Source organism: Macaca nemestrina, chromosome 11, assembly GCF_043159975.1.
Source record: "Macaca nemestrina isolate mMacNem1 chromosome 11, mMacNem.hap1, whole genome shotgun sequence".
Lineage (NCBI taxonomy): Eukaryota > Metazoa > Chordata > Mammalia > Primates > Cercopithecidae > Macaca > Macaca nemestrina.
Genome location: NC_092135.1, coordinates 11,679,109 through 11,692,135, shown reverse-complemented (window position 1 = coordinate 11,692,135; position 13,027 = coordinate 11,679,109). Strand labels below are relative to the sequence as shown.

The following is a 13,027-nucleotide window of genomic DNA, read 5'->3' as shown; positions in this document are numbered from 1 at the left end:
CTACCCCCTGAGCACTAGTAGGTTTGGTTTTGTAGAAGCATTCAAAAATTGAGTCCTTTTTCATCCTCACATGGGGGCAGGGAGCGCAGATATTCAAAGGAACCGAGAGCAAGAGTGGAGGGTGAGACTGAAGTCCCCAGGAGCTTGGAGGGGCAGCAGGGAGAGCACAGACACAGCCTCGGAGCATGGGCATTTGAAGTCAAAGGCCCTGGACTGAACTTCCGCCATCTCTTTGCTTAGTAGCTTGGGCAAGTCATAGGGCTTTAGTGGACCTGTCTTCTATGAAATGCGATCATGCCCCATTTCCTGCTGTGTCTGCCTCAGGCTGAGGACATCTGTGTGAAAGAGCAGGAAAAACAGGGGTGTGCCCCTCACACCCTGTTGGGGATAGTAAAAGGGACTGGGGGCCCTGGGGCTTCCGTGGCCTCCATGGTGACTTCATCCTATTATTTTAGCTGTTGTCCTGAAGGTTTGGGTGAGAGCTACTAACCAGGTGAGTTACAGTAGGAGACAGACAGAATCTGCTGAGGGCAAACATTTCGTGTTGACTGGGCCTTCTAATCTTGTTCCTGAGTAACTGAGCTGGGGGACCAGCGAGGAGCCCTCCTCCTGCAGGAAGGGGTTGGGAGCAGGCCAGAGCATACACCCTCACCTTGTGTCAAGGCAAAAGGATGGACAAATACAGATCAAATCTCATCCCAGGCACCCTTTATTTCCTTGTCCCTTTCTGGGACCCCTGAACTCTTCCCAGAAGAGCAAACAAACCAAATCCCAGGCCCTTATCCTGCCCCACAGTGCCCCACATCCCTTTGGAAGAGTCCAAGACCTGGGAAGGGGCTTCTACAGCTGAAGCAGGGTATATTATAGGGTGTCTGCTGGGAAGACGCGCTGTCCCGCAGCAGTGCCCAGCCGTCTCAGGACCTGTCTTGGTCTCTGTCCGTAGGTGGCCCTGCTCCAGCCTCTCAGATGATGCTGGTCCTGCAGGTGCCCTGGCTCTGCTCCAAGTGGCTGGCCTTAGTGCTGTTGCTGAAGGAGGAGCTGAGGGCCATGGGGTGCAGTGGGAGCTCACGGAGGTGCCACTGCTGCCACTTCTTCTGAACCTCCAGCTGCACCTGCCCGGGAGACCAGCCATCAGCCCAGGAGGAGAGGACAGTTCTGTGCCTGGATCCCTGCTCACGCCCCCGGGGACTCCACGCAGTGGCAGGACAGCCGCTCCTGCCCAGCTGTCCTGTCCCCTAGCCTGCAGGCCACGCAGATTGACTGTTTCCAGCCCCAATGTCCAGTAGTTACTGAGGGTCACCTCTCTCCTGGGCACATGCACCCACAATCTCATTACATTGTGTCCTGAAGAAAGGACTTGTGCACCTTGGAACAAGTGGATACTTATTCCCATGAAGCCACCCAAGCTCAGAACTTACCTGGGACCCAGGGAGTTACTCTAAATTTCCTTCACAAGTGCCAGCTGCAGCAGCTGAACGTTTGAAGCTAGGCTTGATGTTTGATTTTTGGGAAACATCAAAGGTCATTCCCATTCAAGTGCAACAAACCAGATGGATGGTCAGTAGTCACAGAAAGGCTTAGCTCATGTTGACTACATAGCTCTGTATGCCCAGAGCCTGGCGTCCTGACCCAAATGCTCTGTGTGAGGCTCGAGTCCTCAAAGTGAGTATGCAGTCTCCCAAGGAGTCACTGCTCATCTGGAGGTCCCTAAGGATTAAGCTGCAGACAGTTCTGAGTCACCCATTTTACATATGGGCAGACTGAGGCCCAGAGCACGGCAGTGACTGAGATCGCCCATTGAGCAAGCAGCAGGGCAGTCAGGAACCTGGGTTCTGCCGAACTTTCCTCCTGCATTTGCTGAACAGATCAACGTCGGCACCAGGAGTGCTTGTTAAAAAACATTTTCTCAGACTCCAGCCCAGACCTATAGAATTTATTTCTGTGGAATGAGAAACTAGGAACAGGGTCCAGCCATGGTTTTAACAAGCCCTCCAGGTGATTCTGTTGCTCCCGTTAAGACTTGTAAAAGAACTGGCCAAGCTCCCTGCCACCATACCCAGGACTCCCTCTGACTCTTTCCATCCCCCTTCCTACCACCCCTCCCAGGTAGCTCCTGACCCGGAATCCAATGGCTAGGAGCTCTCCTGGGTACCTGGGTGACCCGAGACTACTCACCTCCCCGTTGAGGAAGCAGTAGAGGACGGCCACCACCAGTCCCTGCCAGACGAACAGAGGCAGCAGGGTTAGCTCAGGTGCTCAGCATGTGACCTGAAGCAGCTGACCAGCTGCACCCTCCCCAGGTCTCTTAATCACCAGCTACAGGCTCATTTCCCCACCTCTCTTGCCTCACTGGGAATTAGGCTACCTCTTGTGGGCTGCCCACGGTGCCCCTGGCTGTGCTGGCTCACCCAGCGTAAACTGAACTCCTTGCAGCCAAGGGTAGGCTCCCTTTCGAACACATGTGGTATCAGGGACAGGTCAGTAGGGGCTGCTAACCCAGTCAGCCGGGCTCAGGAAGTTCACCTGGGAGCCACAGGGATGGGTGGCACCTGAAGTGTGCCCACTCTGCTGGGAGGGGTGTAGGCGGCCCAGGAACCCTGGGCCATGCATGGTCTTGTTTCAAGATAAGCTGGAAATTTGAATATGTTTAAATGTAGATAACTAATTCAAATTGAAAAACAAATGTGTAGGCAGAACAAACTATGTACAGGCCCCAGCCAGCCAGCAGTGAGCAGGGTTGGACCTCCCTGCTTAATGGACAGGTGGCTGCACCTCCATGCTCAGAGTTTTATGTTTCCTGGTGTGGTGAGGTCTATGCCTGTAAGATCCTCCCTCCCTGGTATTTGGAGCTCGCGATTTCCTGATGGTGCCCCCAGGATCCCGGTGTGGAGCTCTGTCAGGGGAGGGACTCCAAGCAGGCTGGGGTGCCTGCTTGGAGCCTAAGAGGCCTACAGGTGAGCAGGAAGCGGTGTCGCTGCGGTGTATTCGCCCTGCTCCTCTCCTTTCTCAGGGACCCACCTCAGGCCACCCTTCTCTCCCTTACGGGCCTGCCCTCCCCACACAGAGGCCTGACCTCAGATGGCCCAACTCCTCCTCCCTAGTCCACCCAGGCCTGCCTGTAGCTACTTACGAGATTGGAAAGGACCTCAAAGGGTGCAGAATCAGCTCATCGATGGTGGGCTTAACATGTACAACTTCTCAGGGATATTGGCATTTTAAAAAGAGTTAGAGGCAAAGCTGGAAGGGTTTGCTTTAGAATTTCAGGTATCAATGACTGCCACATAGACTGGGGACTATTTGAGGGGCAGAAACACTCAGGGCATTGGTTTCCAAGTTTTGCTGCACATTAGAATCACCTGGGACCATTTGTCCATGCTGCACTCCCCAGATCCCAGTAGCTGGGGGCATCAGCAGCTTTTAAAGATCCCCAGACAGTTCCAACAAACAGGCATCATGGTCTGGGAACTACTGTCAGAGAGGCAGTGAAAAGCATTTCAAGGCAGGCTGTGAAATAAAACAGACCTGGATCGGAGCACAGCTAGGCCTGAGTAATTGTAGGTCCCAGGTGCTTCATTTAATTTCACCAAAGCCCTTGGAGGCAGGTGAGAGGATCTTCACCTTACACGTGAGGGAACTGAGGCACGGAGGGGTTTAGGCATGCCTGGAGCTCTGTGTGCTTGGCCCAGAGCCACGAGCAGGCCGACGGTGCTGCCCATTGCGTGGGCTAGGGTTGCCTGGCCTCCGCTGCCCTGGGGTCCAAGGACACATTTTCACTGTTCAGAGGAAGGAGTTAGCTGTGCTCCAGGGTATATAGGGCAGACCGCACACAAGCCAGCAAGTTTACTAATCTCCACTGTGATTCTGCAATCATTAAGAATGAAGACTTTGAAGAATTTTAATGACATGAAGAAATGTTCGTGATGGGCATGATAGAGAATTAAACAAAACAAGCAAGATACAAAACCATACACATCATGATCCCAATTATGTGTGTGTGTGTCTTTGTGAACAGAAAAGAGACGGAAGTAAACACACCAACATTTTAACAGAGGTTATTTCTGGGTTATGAGATTCTAGATTTTTTTTCTTATTTTTCTTTTTTAAAAAAAATTTCCTTATTTCCCAAATTATTCACAATAAGCAAACATTATTTGTACAACCAGAAAGAGTAAATAAATTTTTTTTTTTTTTTTTTTTGGAGATAGAGTCTCACTCTGTCACCCAGGCTGGAGTGCCATGGCACGATCTCAGCTCACTGCAACCTCCACCTCCCAGGTTCAAGCGATTCTCCTGCTTCAGCCTCCCGAGTAGCTGGGACTACAGGCACACGCCACCATGCCTGGCTAATTTTTTGTATTTTAGTAGAGACAGGGTTTCACCATCTTGACCAGACTGGTCTCGAACTTCTGGGCTCAGGCAATTCGCCCGCCTCAGCCTCCCAAAGTGCTAGGATTACAGGCGTGAGCCACTATGCCCGGCTGTAAATGTACTTTTAAAGAGTATGTGACAGTGATGGTGTTATTACAGTTGTATGTGTTCTTCTTAAGCCCCGCCTTTTAGAAATGCATACTAAAGTGTTTGCAGATGAAATAACATGATGTTTTGAATTTACTTAAAAAGATGGGGGTAGTAGGTAGGGACAGAGATGAAACCAGACAGGCCATGAGTGGATACTGCTGAGGCTGGGGATAGGTAATGGGATTCACTATCCTACTGTCTTCACTTTCGTATATGAAAGACATTTTTGTGTGTATATATAAGAATATATATACACACACATATATATTTATAAAACTTTAAAAGATCCTTTTCCTTCAACAACAATCCTATGAGAACATCAGAAAAGTGCTTTTGGTTTTCTCTTGACAAGACATTTTCCCAGGGAGGTAGTCCACAGTCCCAACCATTAGCCCCAACTCTGAGGGACAGGAAGTCTCCATCCATGGCCAGGCAGACCCAGGTGCAAGCTCTCAGCATAGTCCGTTTTCTGAGCCAGGTCTGAGGACCTTCCACCCGACTGGTCCTCAGATCCTCTACCTGCTAGATAGGCCATCGTCTGCCCAGCCTCCCTGGACGTTACAAGAGCAGTGGTGGGGAAAGCTAGCTCCCTAGCCCCCAGGCCGAGAGGAAAAGAATCCTGGATTAAGCCAGAGACTGAGTTCTCTGAAGGTCTGGGGCCCTGACAGGGGCTACTGGGCAGAGAGCCAGCTTAGAGGAGGGTGTGGTCTGAAGGTGTGGGTAGGGCAAGACCTGACTCCACTCGGTGGGTCCCCAGTGACGCATCCTCCCTAGAACCTTTAAGTAACAGGAAGACCCTACCCTGAACAGAGCTCTGGGGATGAGGGGAGGGTTTGAGCCCCTACTCACAGGCCGAGGCCACCCCACTGAAGGCTTGGCTGGACAGTCTCACCCTACTGTGGAAATGTTATTAAGGACTAAGTTCTTTAAAAAAAAACCAACTGGGAGAATTTTGTCTCAGGCCCTAGAGCCTATAATCACTGGCTTCTCCTGGCCATTAGTTTGATTTTGTCTTATGGATATGAAAAATCCTGAAACAATTGTTTCGTCTTTGCTTTGGCTACTGGGAAGCTCCCTACCACACTTACGACCCATCTCTCCCTCCTGTATAGAACTTTATCATATTTGTTTCTGTGTAGCAACCCAGGCAGTTGTATATTCTTTTTCTCACTGATCCTTCATCTGCTTATTTTTTGTCCTTTGTATGTTTTTCCGAAAAGCGACACTGCATTATTTTTGGAAGGAAATAGCTATGAGTAAATAAACAAACGGCATTGTGAAGTTTGGGATTCATGTTCAGGCTCCCTCTGTCCAAACACGTATACTGTTGTTGTTGTTTTTTAACTTCACAACATCTTGTTGAATTAGTAGGTAAGTGATTTTCCACCTCACTTTTTTAAAGTCAGTTTTTAGTTTTAATAATTTGCATATGCACGTGGTTTCAAAGAATCAAAAGGATTCCTGTTACGGAACCAGCAGCCACCTGACACCCTGCCCTCACTTCCTGTTCCTCAGATGCGACTACTCCTTCGAACTCTCTTAACTGCTCCTAGAAATTATGCTGATGTCGCTACTTGAGGAGTTTTCAGTCTAAGGAATTTTCTACGGACCTCCCAGTGTGAAGATGACGACAGTGTTCTCTTCCAAACACCCGCCCCACACTCTTGCAAGGCTCATCTTCCTGCCTCAGTGTTTGATGACTCAGCCATCGCGGTTACGTTATTTTGACCATGCATATGCTGTTGAGAGTTGTACAATATAGTGTACTGGGGCTACTTTTCCTTTTTATTTTCCCTGAAGTCAGTTTCTCTGTCTCTCTTAGTTTTATCTCCCACTTCCATTTGACTGGTGGGGACCAGGGGTCCCTCTCGGGGACCTGTAGCACTGTCAGGTCCGACCCCTTCTTCCCCTGGGTCTCCGCCAGATAAGGCATCTGGCTCGCTGTCTCTACGCCCTCCACTTCTCCCTAAGCACAGAGAGAACTCCTCTTTTCGGCAGGCAGCCCCAGTCCCGGAAGCTTACCTGGAATGAGCCAAGGGCCAGTTCAAAAAACAGCTGCATCTCCATGGCGTCCTCTGGGGAGAAGGCGAAGACGATGTAGTGGATGCCAAAGAGGGGGATCAGCAAGAGAGTAGACCTGGCCAGGCGCCTGGGGACACAGAGAGACTGCAGCCTCCATTCTGCCTCCCTGTGCCCTTCTCCTCCTGCGGGCACACAGCTGTGCCACTCCCCAGCTCGGGACTGACTGCTGAGGCTGGCTAGCAGTGCCCCACACTTTTTTGTTTTCATTTTTTATTTAGAACATTTCTAACTCCCACGTATCTATCACTCAGATACAACAATTTTTGACTCATGGAAAAGCCCCAAACTTTCTGATCATGCAACTCCATCCATAAAAAGAAAAAAAAAATCAGTACCTACACCATTAACTTTATCAATTACGTGCCTATATCACTGCTGCTCTATGTCTAACATCATCTAAGCAAAGCCAGGTTTCTCATTTGCTAGATAAGAAATATCTATAAGGATAAATTCTTGTATTTGCTTCCCAGGTTAGAGTTGCCAAACTTAGCAAATAAAAATACAGAATCCCCAGTTAAACTTGAATTTCAGATAAACAGTGGACACCGTGTGGGGGTATAAATACTGAAAAACGATTTGTTGTTTATCCATAATTCAAATGTAACTGGGCATCCTGTATTTTACCTGGCAACTTCATCCCAGGCCCCCAGGAATCTGACACCAGGTAATCCAAGCCACTGCCAGATTCTCAAACACAAAACACCATGGAGAAGGTCTCTGGGGGACACTAATTTGTCCTGTTTTTGTTTTGCTTTTTTCTTCGTTTTGAGACGAGAGTCTTGCTGTGTTGCGCAGGCTGGAGTGCAGTGGCGCATCTCGGCTCACTGCAGCTTCTGCCTCCCGGATTCAAGCGATTCTCCTATCTCAGCCTCCTGAGTAGCTGAGATTACAGGCACCCTCCACCATGCCCGTCTAATTTTTCTATTTTTAGTAGAGACGAGGTTTCACCATCTTGACCAGGCTGGTCTCGAACTCCTGACCTCAGGTAATCTGCCCACCTTGGCCTCCCAAAGTGCTGAGATTACAGGTGTGAGCCACCGCGCCTGGCCACTAATTTGTCTTTAATATAATTTATGGGCTGAATTATGTCCACACCCACTGCCAAATTTTTACACTGAAGTCTTAGCCCCCAGTACCTCAGAATGTGACTGCATTTGGAGAAAGGTCTTGAAAGAGGAGGCTAAGTTAAAACGAGGGTGGAGTGGGGCCTAATCAATCAACTGGTGTCCTTAGAAGAGGAAACATGGACACACAAAGGGACATCAGGAATGCCCACACACAGAGCAAAGGCCCTGTGAGGACACAGCCAGAAAGGCCAAAGAGAGAGGCTTCAGAAGAAACCAAACCTGTTGCCACCTTGATCTTGGACTTTCAGCCTCCAGAACTCTGAGAAAATACGTTATCTGCTGTTTAAGCCACCTAGTCTGTGATATTTTGTTATAGAAGCCCTAGAAAACAAACATATTTCTCTCTAACATTTGAAAGGTCTTAAGTATTTTTGGATCACACACTTCCCTAAAATCTGATGAAACCGAAGGTCATCCTCCTTTGAAAAATACACATACTGTTCCTACACACATTTGTGTGAATTTCAGTCTTTAAGGCACATGTGGAGACTCCCTAGCCTTGCCCTAAGGATAAGATCTCTCTGCCTTCGGGCTTCCTGCCTGAGATTTCTTAGTGTTTCCATCCCCATACAGTGTCTGAAGCTCTACAGTCAGACCATTCCCCCCAACCGCCCCCATGCACCTGGTAAACTTCTTAGGACTAGGTCTGCAACTTTTCCTCCATCTCCAATAGCTAGCACCAGTTGAGTACATAGTAGGTGCTCAGTAAATGCTTGCTGACTGACCATGCCTCAGTCTTCGCCCTTCACTTACTTATAATGGCTGACTTCATTTCCTCTTGTTTCCTGGGTTCTAAGTTTTCTCATCAGGATTCTTAGAATGTTTATAAAAAGGATGAAATTAATCTGCAAAACACAAGGCAGAGGTGGAGCTGAAGGTATCTTGCTTTTCCAGCCACCTCTCCTGGCCCTGTCACCCGGACCTGAGGGCAGAGAAGACATTGCAGACATCACAGCCAGGATGGCTCACCACTGCTGCCCGCCCTTCCCATCCCCAGTCCTGGTGAAACTGTCTAGAGTCCATGGCTGGAGGCAGGACTCCCTCCTACCCTGGGCTGCAGGGGCTCTAAGGTCTGCTCAGTTGCAGGGCAGATCACTCACCCTTGCACAGCATTGGACGCCCCTGGGGATACTGTTAAAATGCAGGTCTGGGGTGGACCTGAGAGTCTGCATTCTAACAAGCTCCCAGGTAATACAATGCCAAAGCTGACTGACTTTACAGCAGTGGTTCTCAAAGTTTAGGGTACCCATTGCTGGGCTCTAACCCCATAGGCTATGGTTCAGTAAGTCTGGCGTGGGGTCCAAGAATTATTATTTTTAACAAGCTCCCAGGTGATGCTGAAGCTGCTGGTGTGAGGACCAGTTTGCAGCTCAGTCACCAGCTTCAAGAAGCCACCCTTGATTACTTCCCTTTCCTGATTCACTGTATTTAGGGATAATATTACTGTTTAAGAGCACTTAAAATATCTTTTTTTTTCTTACCAACTATGATCGGGAGATAAAAATATCTTAAAAGCTCAAATGCATGTGTCTGTCAAACATGTATGTGCCTACTTATCTGCCAATTCAACTGCCAGTTCCTGAAGGTCAGGAACGCAGTCTTTTTATTCATTTTGGTGTCCCCTCCCCCAACCCCAGTGCCCAGGGCCAACAACATTAGGAAGTTGCCCACGTGGTAGCATCTCTCCCTCCCTCACCCACCTGCTCCATTTTATAGAAACAGGGATCAGTGGAATCACCCAGCCTCACACCCGCATTGTTCACACAAGCAGCCTGGGGCCTGGGAACACTTGCCAAAAGACACAGGATTAGTGGCCGTCTAGGACTCCTGGCCCAGCACTGCTTTTCGGGGAACCTGCTTCTCTGCAACTTGTTGTAAGCTGGCTATGCATGCTGTCAGCTCATTGAGGCTATTTAGTTTAATTTTGTTTGCCTTAGAGTTGTATTTAATTTAATAGGGAGCACTGGAAGGCAAAAAAGAAAGAAAGGAAGAAAGAGAAGGAAGGGAGGGAGGGAGAGAGGGAGGAAGGAAGGAAGGAAGGAAGGAAGGAAGGAAAAGGAAGGAAGGAAGGAAGGAAAAGGAAGGAAGGAAGGAAGGAAGCAAGGAAGGAAGGAAGGAAAGAAGGAAGGAAGGAAGGAAAGAAGAGAAAAGAAAAGAAATCTTTAAGGTCCCAAGAATGAGTCTATTTTGAAATAGTGGAATTCCAGGCCCCATGCTAGGTTGGTAGGGAGATACTTTGCATCAGGAGTGCTCATCCAACATCCTCAATTGCTGAATAAACTACAGTCCTCTGAAACCAGCCCCGGACACTGGAGCTGGCTGTCCTTCATCCAGGGTTGTCCTGGACTGGGCTGTCCAAGTCCCAGAATAACAGCAGGGCTGGCTTAACTAAATGAGGAAACAGCATCCGGCATGAATATTATGAAGCCATGGCAAATCAGTTTCTCAAGGAATTCCACATGAAACAGGAAAGCTCACATCTATTGCTAAATGAAAAACAAACAAACAAAAACCTAATTAAGGCTTTTGAAAAAGAAAAGTATGTCTGCTCAAAGAAAAAGATAGGAAGAAAAACACATGGTCAGAACATATATGTAGCTGGGAGAATCATGAATGATTTTTTTCCTTTTTAAAAAATACATTCTGTGCCCGGCACAGTGGTTCACACCTGCAATCTCAGCACTTTGGGAGGCTAAGGCAGGCAGATCACTCGAGTCCGGGAGTTCAAGACCAGCCTAGGCAACACAGTGAAAGCTCATCTCTACAAAAAATTAGCTGGGTGTGGTGGTGGGAGCCTGTAGTCCCAGCTACTCTGGAGGCTGATGTGGGAGGGTCACCTGAGCCCAGGAGGTGGAGGTTGCAGCGAGTCATGATTGCGCCACTGTACTCCAGCCTGGGTAACAGAGACCTTGTCTCAAAAAGTAAAACCAAAACAAACATTTTGTATTTTGCATTTTTTGCTCAGATTATATAATTATAAAAGAAGGTTGTCATGGAATGGCCCCCTCCTCTCAACCAATCCCAAGATGCTACCCAGGCAGCTACTGGAAGAGAAGGGGCCCTGTCCTGTGCCCTCTCCCCCTACCCCACGCCAGCGAGCCTGGCAGGGCATTTGCTTTCAACTGGTTCTGCAGCCTTGGGCATCCCTGAGCTGTCCGTGTGGTCGTTATTTCCAGCCGAGGCACTGCTTCCATCCACGAGATGATTCCCATGTGTCGCCATGTGCCTTCCCTCATCTGTCCCCGTGCTGAACCATACCCATGGGCTGGGCTACAGGACTCGACCCTGGTACACAGCAGAATCGCCTGGGGACCAGTACCCAGGCCTCTTGCCAGAAAAAGAAATAGAATCACTAGCTATCAGTATTTTTAAAAAACTCCCAGGTGATTCGAAAGGGCACCAGGATTGACACCCGCAAGCTCCTGTCCAAGATGGCCACCCAGCATCTCTTCCCTGGGCCCCCCCCTGCAGGCCTGAACCCACTCGCAGCATTGCAAAGTCCCAAGACCATGGCCCCACTGAGCTTCCCCAATCTGCACTCCCACCCTGTTCAGATCTCAGCTTAGCGACTCATCCCAGGTTAACGAGCAAATCCCTAGAAAAATGCTCAAGGCCCACAGGTCTGAACCAGTGAAGGTGGAATTTCAGGCCAATGGGAGCCAGCCCGTTTAGAACAAGGAGCTCTGCTCACCACACTTGAGCTGCTGCTCGTGGGAAAGAACCAGGTTCGCAGACTCTTGCCTCCAGCCTACCCCTCATCCCACTCCCCGACATTCTGTAGGGGGCAGAGCTTCCACACCCCACGCTGCTTACCAACATCACAAACACTGTGGTTTATCCCTCCTGGCACCTACAGGGAGCCCTGTCCCTCCGCCCTCTGCCCCTGTGGGCTGGTCACCATTTCTGTCTCTCCCACTGATCCCCAGTTCGGGAGAGGAGGGCCACTCACCAGGATGGAGAGGATCACAGGCCCACGAATGATCCACCAGATGGATGCGTTGGCATTGATGTCCCAGCACCTAAGGGAGGGACAGCTGGGCATGGTTACGAGTGGGAGCTGGGCTGACCAGCAAGGACATGTTCCCTGAGGTGGCCCTTGGTATGAAGGACCCATGTTTGTGGCACTGAGCCCCTGCAGTGGTGTGCCCAGTACCATTAGAACCCCGCCCCTCCTGCCACCCAGGAGCACTGCTGGGGCTGAGGGAATGGCCACCTGTCTCCCTGCGAGAACCTGAGAGCCGGGAGACTCCCAGATCCAAAAGTTAGCTCACTGTCAGAATTCCCCAGCGAGCACGGTGGCAAACTCAGCTACCGACAGAGGCCAGGAAAATGACATCAGTAAGGGAAGTGATGGATGGCTGACATGTGACCTCAGGATGCAGGGACATCAGGCCTGGAGAGTACTTAGCAAACTGGGGAGTATGTACCCTGTCCCAGACGGCCACAGCTCTGCTCCAGCTCATTTTTCCACGAGGAAAAATGGAACATGTTAAAGGACCTCTCCATTTTTTTTCTAGACGAACTGAAAATCCAGACCTTTAAAAAAAGTGAGTTCACCCAATACAAAAATTACTTTGAAGCAATGATTTCGGGCTGAATTTGGACTACAGACACTTGGATGTCTCATTTGACCTCATCCACTTATTGGCCTGGTTGTGTCATTATGCTCCTGAGAAATCAACTCTCATGCTGCCCCGCTGCCTCACCACTGCCCTGCTGCCTCTCCTCTTCCCCAGCTGCTTTCACGCTTGCTTCCCATGTACCTACTCCCAGGTGCATCCCCTGGGCTCACTGCCACCCTCAATGCCTGACTTCTTTAGAGCCTGGCTCTGCAGGGCTCCTAAACACCCAGGGGTGGAGAGGCATCCAGGAGGGAGATCCTAGGAGGAAGAAAAAGCTGGGCTGGCCCTTCCTTGAGCTTCCTCCGCGGAGCAACACCTGCCTGGAGCCCCATAGCTCTTGTCTGGCATCTGACCCACACACAGAGCGGACGGGCAGCAAGAAGACAGGACGGCCAGGATGGTGCAGGTATGGCCAACGCTGCTCAGCCCACCTGGAAACTCACACCTGGGAAACAGTGGGCATTAGTCCAGGGAACTCATCTGTGGCTTCTATTTTGAGAAAAAGGCCTTTTCTAGATGGCTCCAAAGAAGTAACTACGCTGTTTGAAAAGCTGGACGACATCAGAGACGTTCTTGTTACCCTCCTTCCATTAGCTTACCCAACATCCTCCAGAAAGTGTCTGGCAATAGCCCACAAAGCAACAAAAATGGCTGGAGAACCTGAGGATTAAAACAAAA

The 13,027-nt window shown here is 49.7% G+C and overlaps 1 protein-coding gene across 4 annotated transcripts in view; it reads right to left on the bottom strand.

The window, feature by feature from the left end:
- Nucleotides 1-693: 693 nt before the first annotated feature.
- The window catches only part of LOC105492638 (secretin receptor), an 82,344-nt gene continuing 70,010 nt past the window's right edge, over nt 694-13,027 (bottom strand). Inside the window, exons 8-13 of one of the 4 annotated variants that reach the window (XM_071072617.1) lie at nt 12,949-13,009; nt 11,677-11,746; nt 8,481-8,572; nt 6,541-6,667; nt 2,176-2,217; nt 694-1,112 (exon numbers count right to left, since the gene is read on the bottom strand). In XM_071072617.1, coding sequence (XP_070928718.1) covers nt 963-1,112; nt 2,176-2,217; nt 6,541-6,667; nt 8,481-8,572; nt 11,677-11,746; nt 12,949-13,009 — 542 coding nt within the window. In that variant the 3' untranslated portion in view covers nt 694-962. Of the gene's footprint in view, nt 2,218-6,540; nt 6,668-8,480; nt 8,573-11,676; nt 11,747-12,948; nt 13,010-13,027 lie in introns of all 4 variants that reach the window. The other 3 variants (XM_071072618.1, XM_071072615.1, XM_071072616.1) reach the window with 3 other exon arrangements.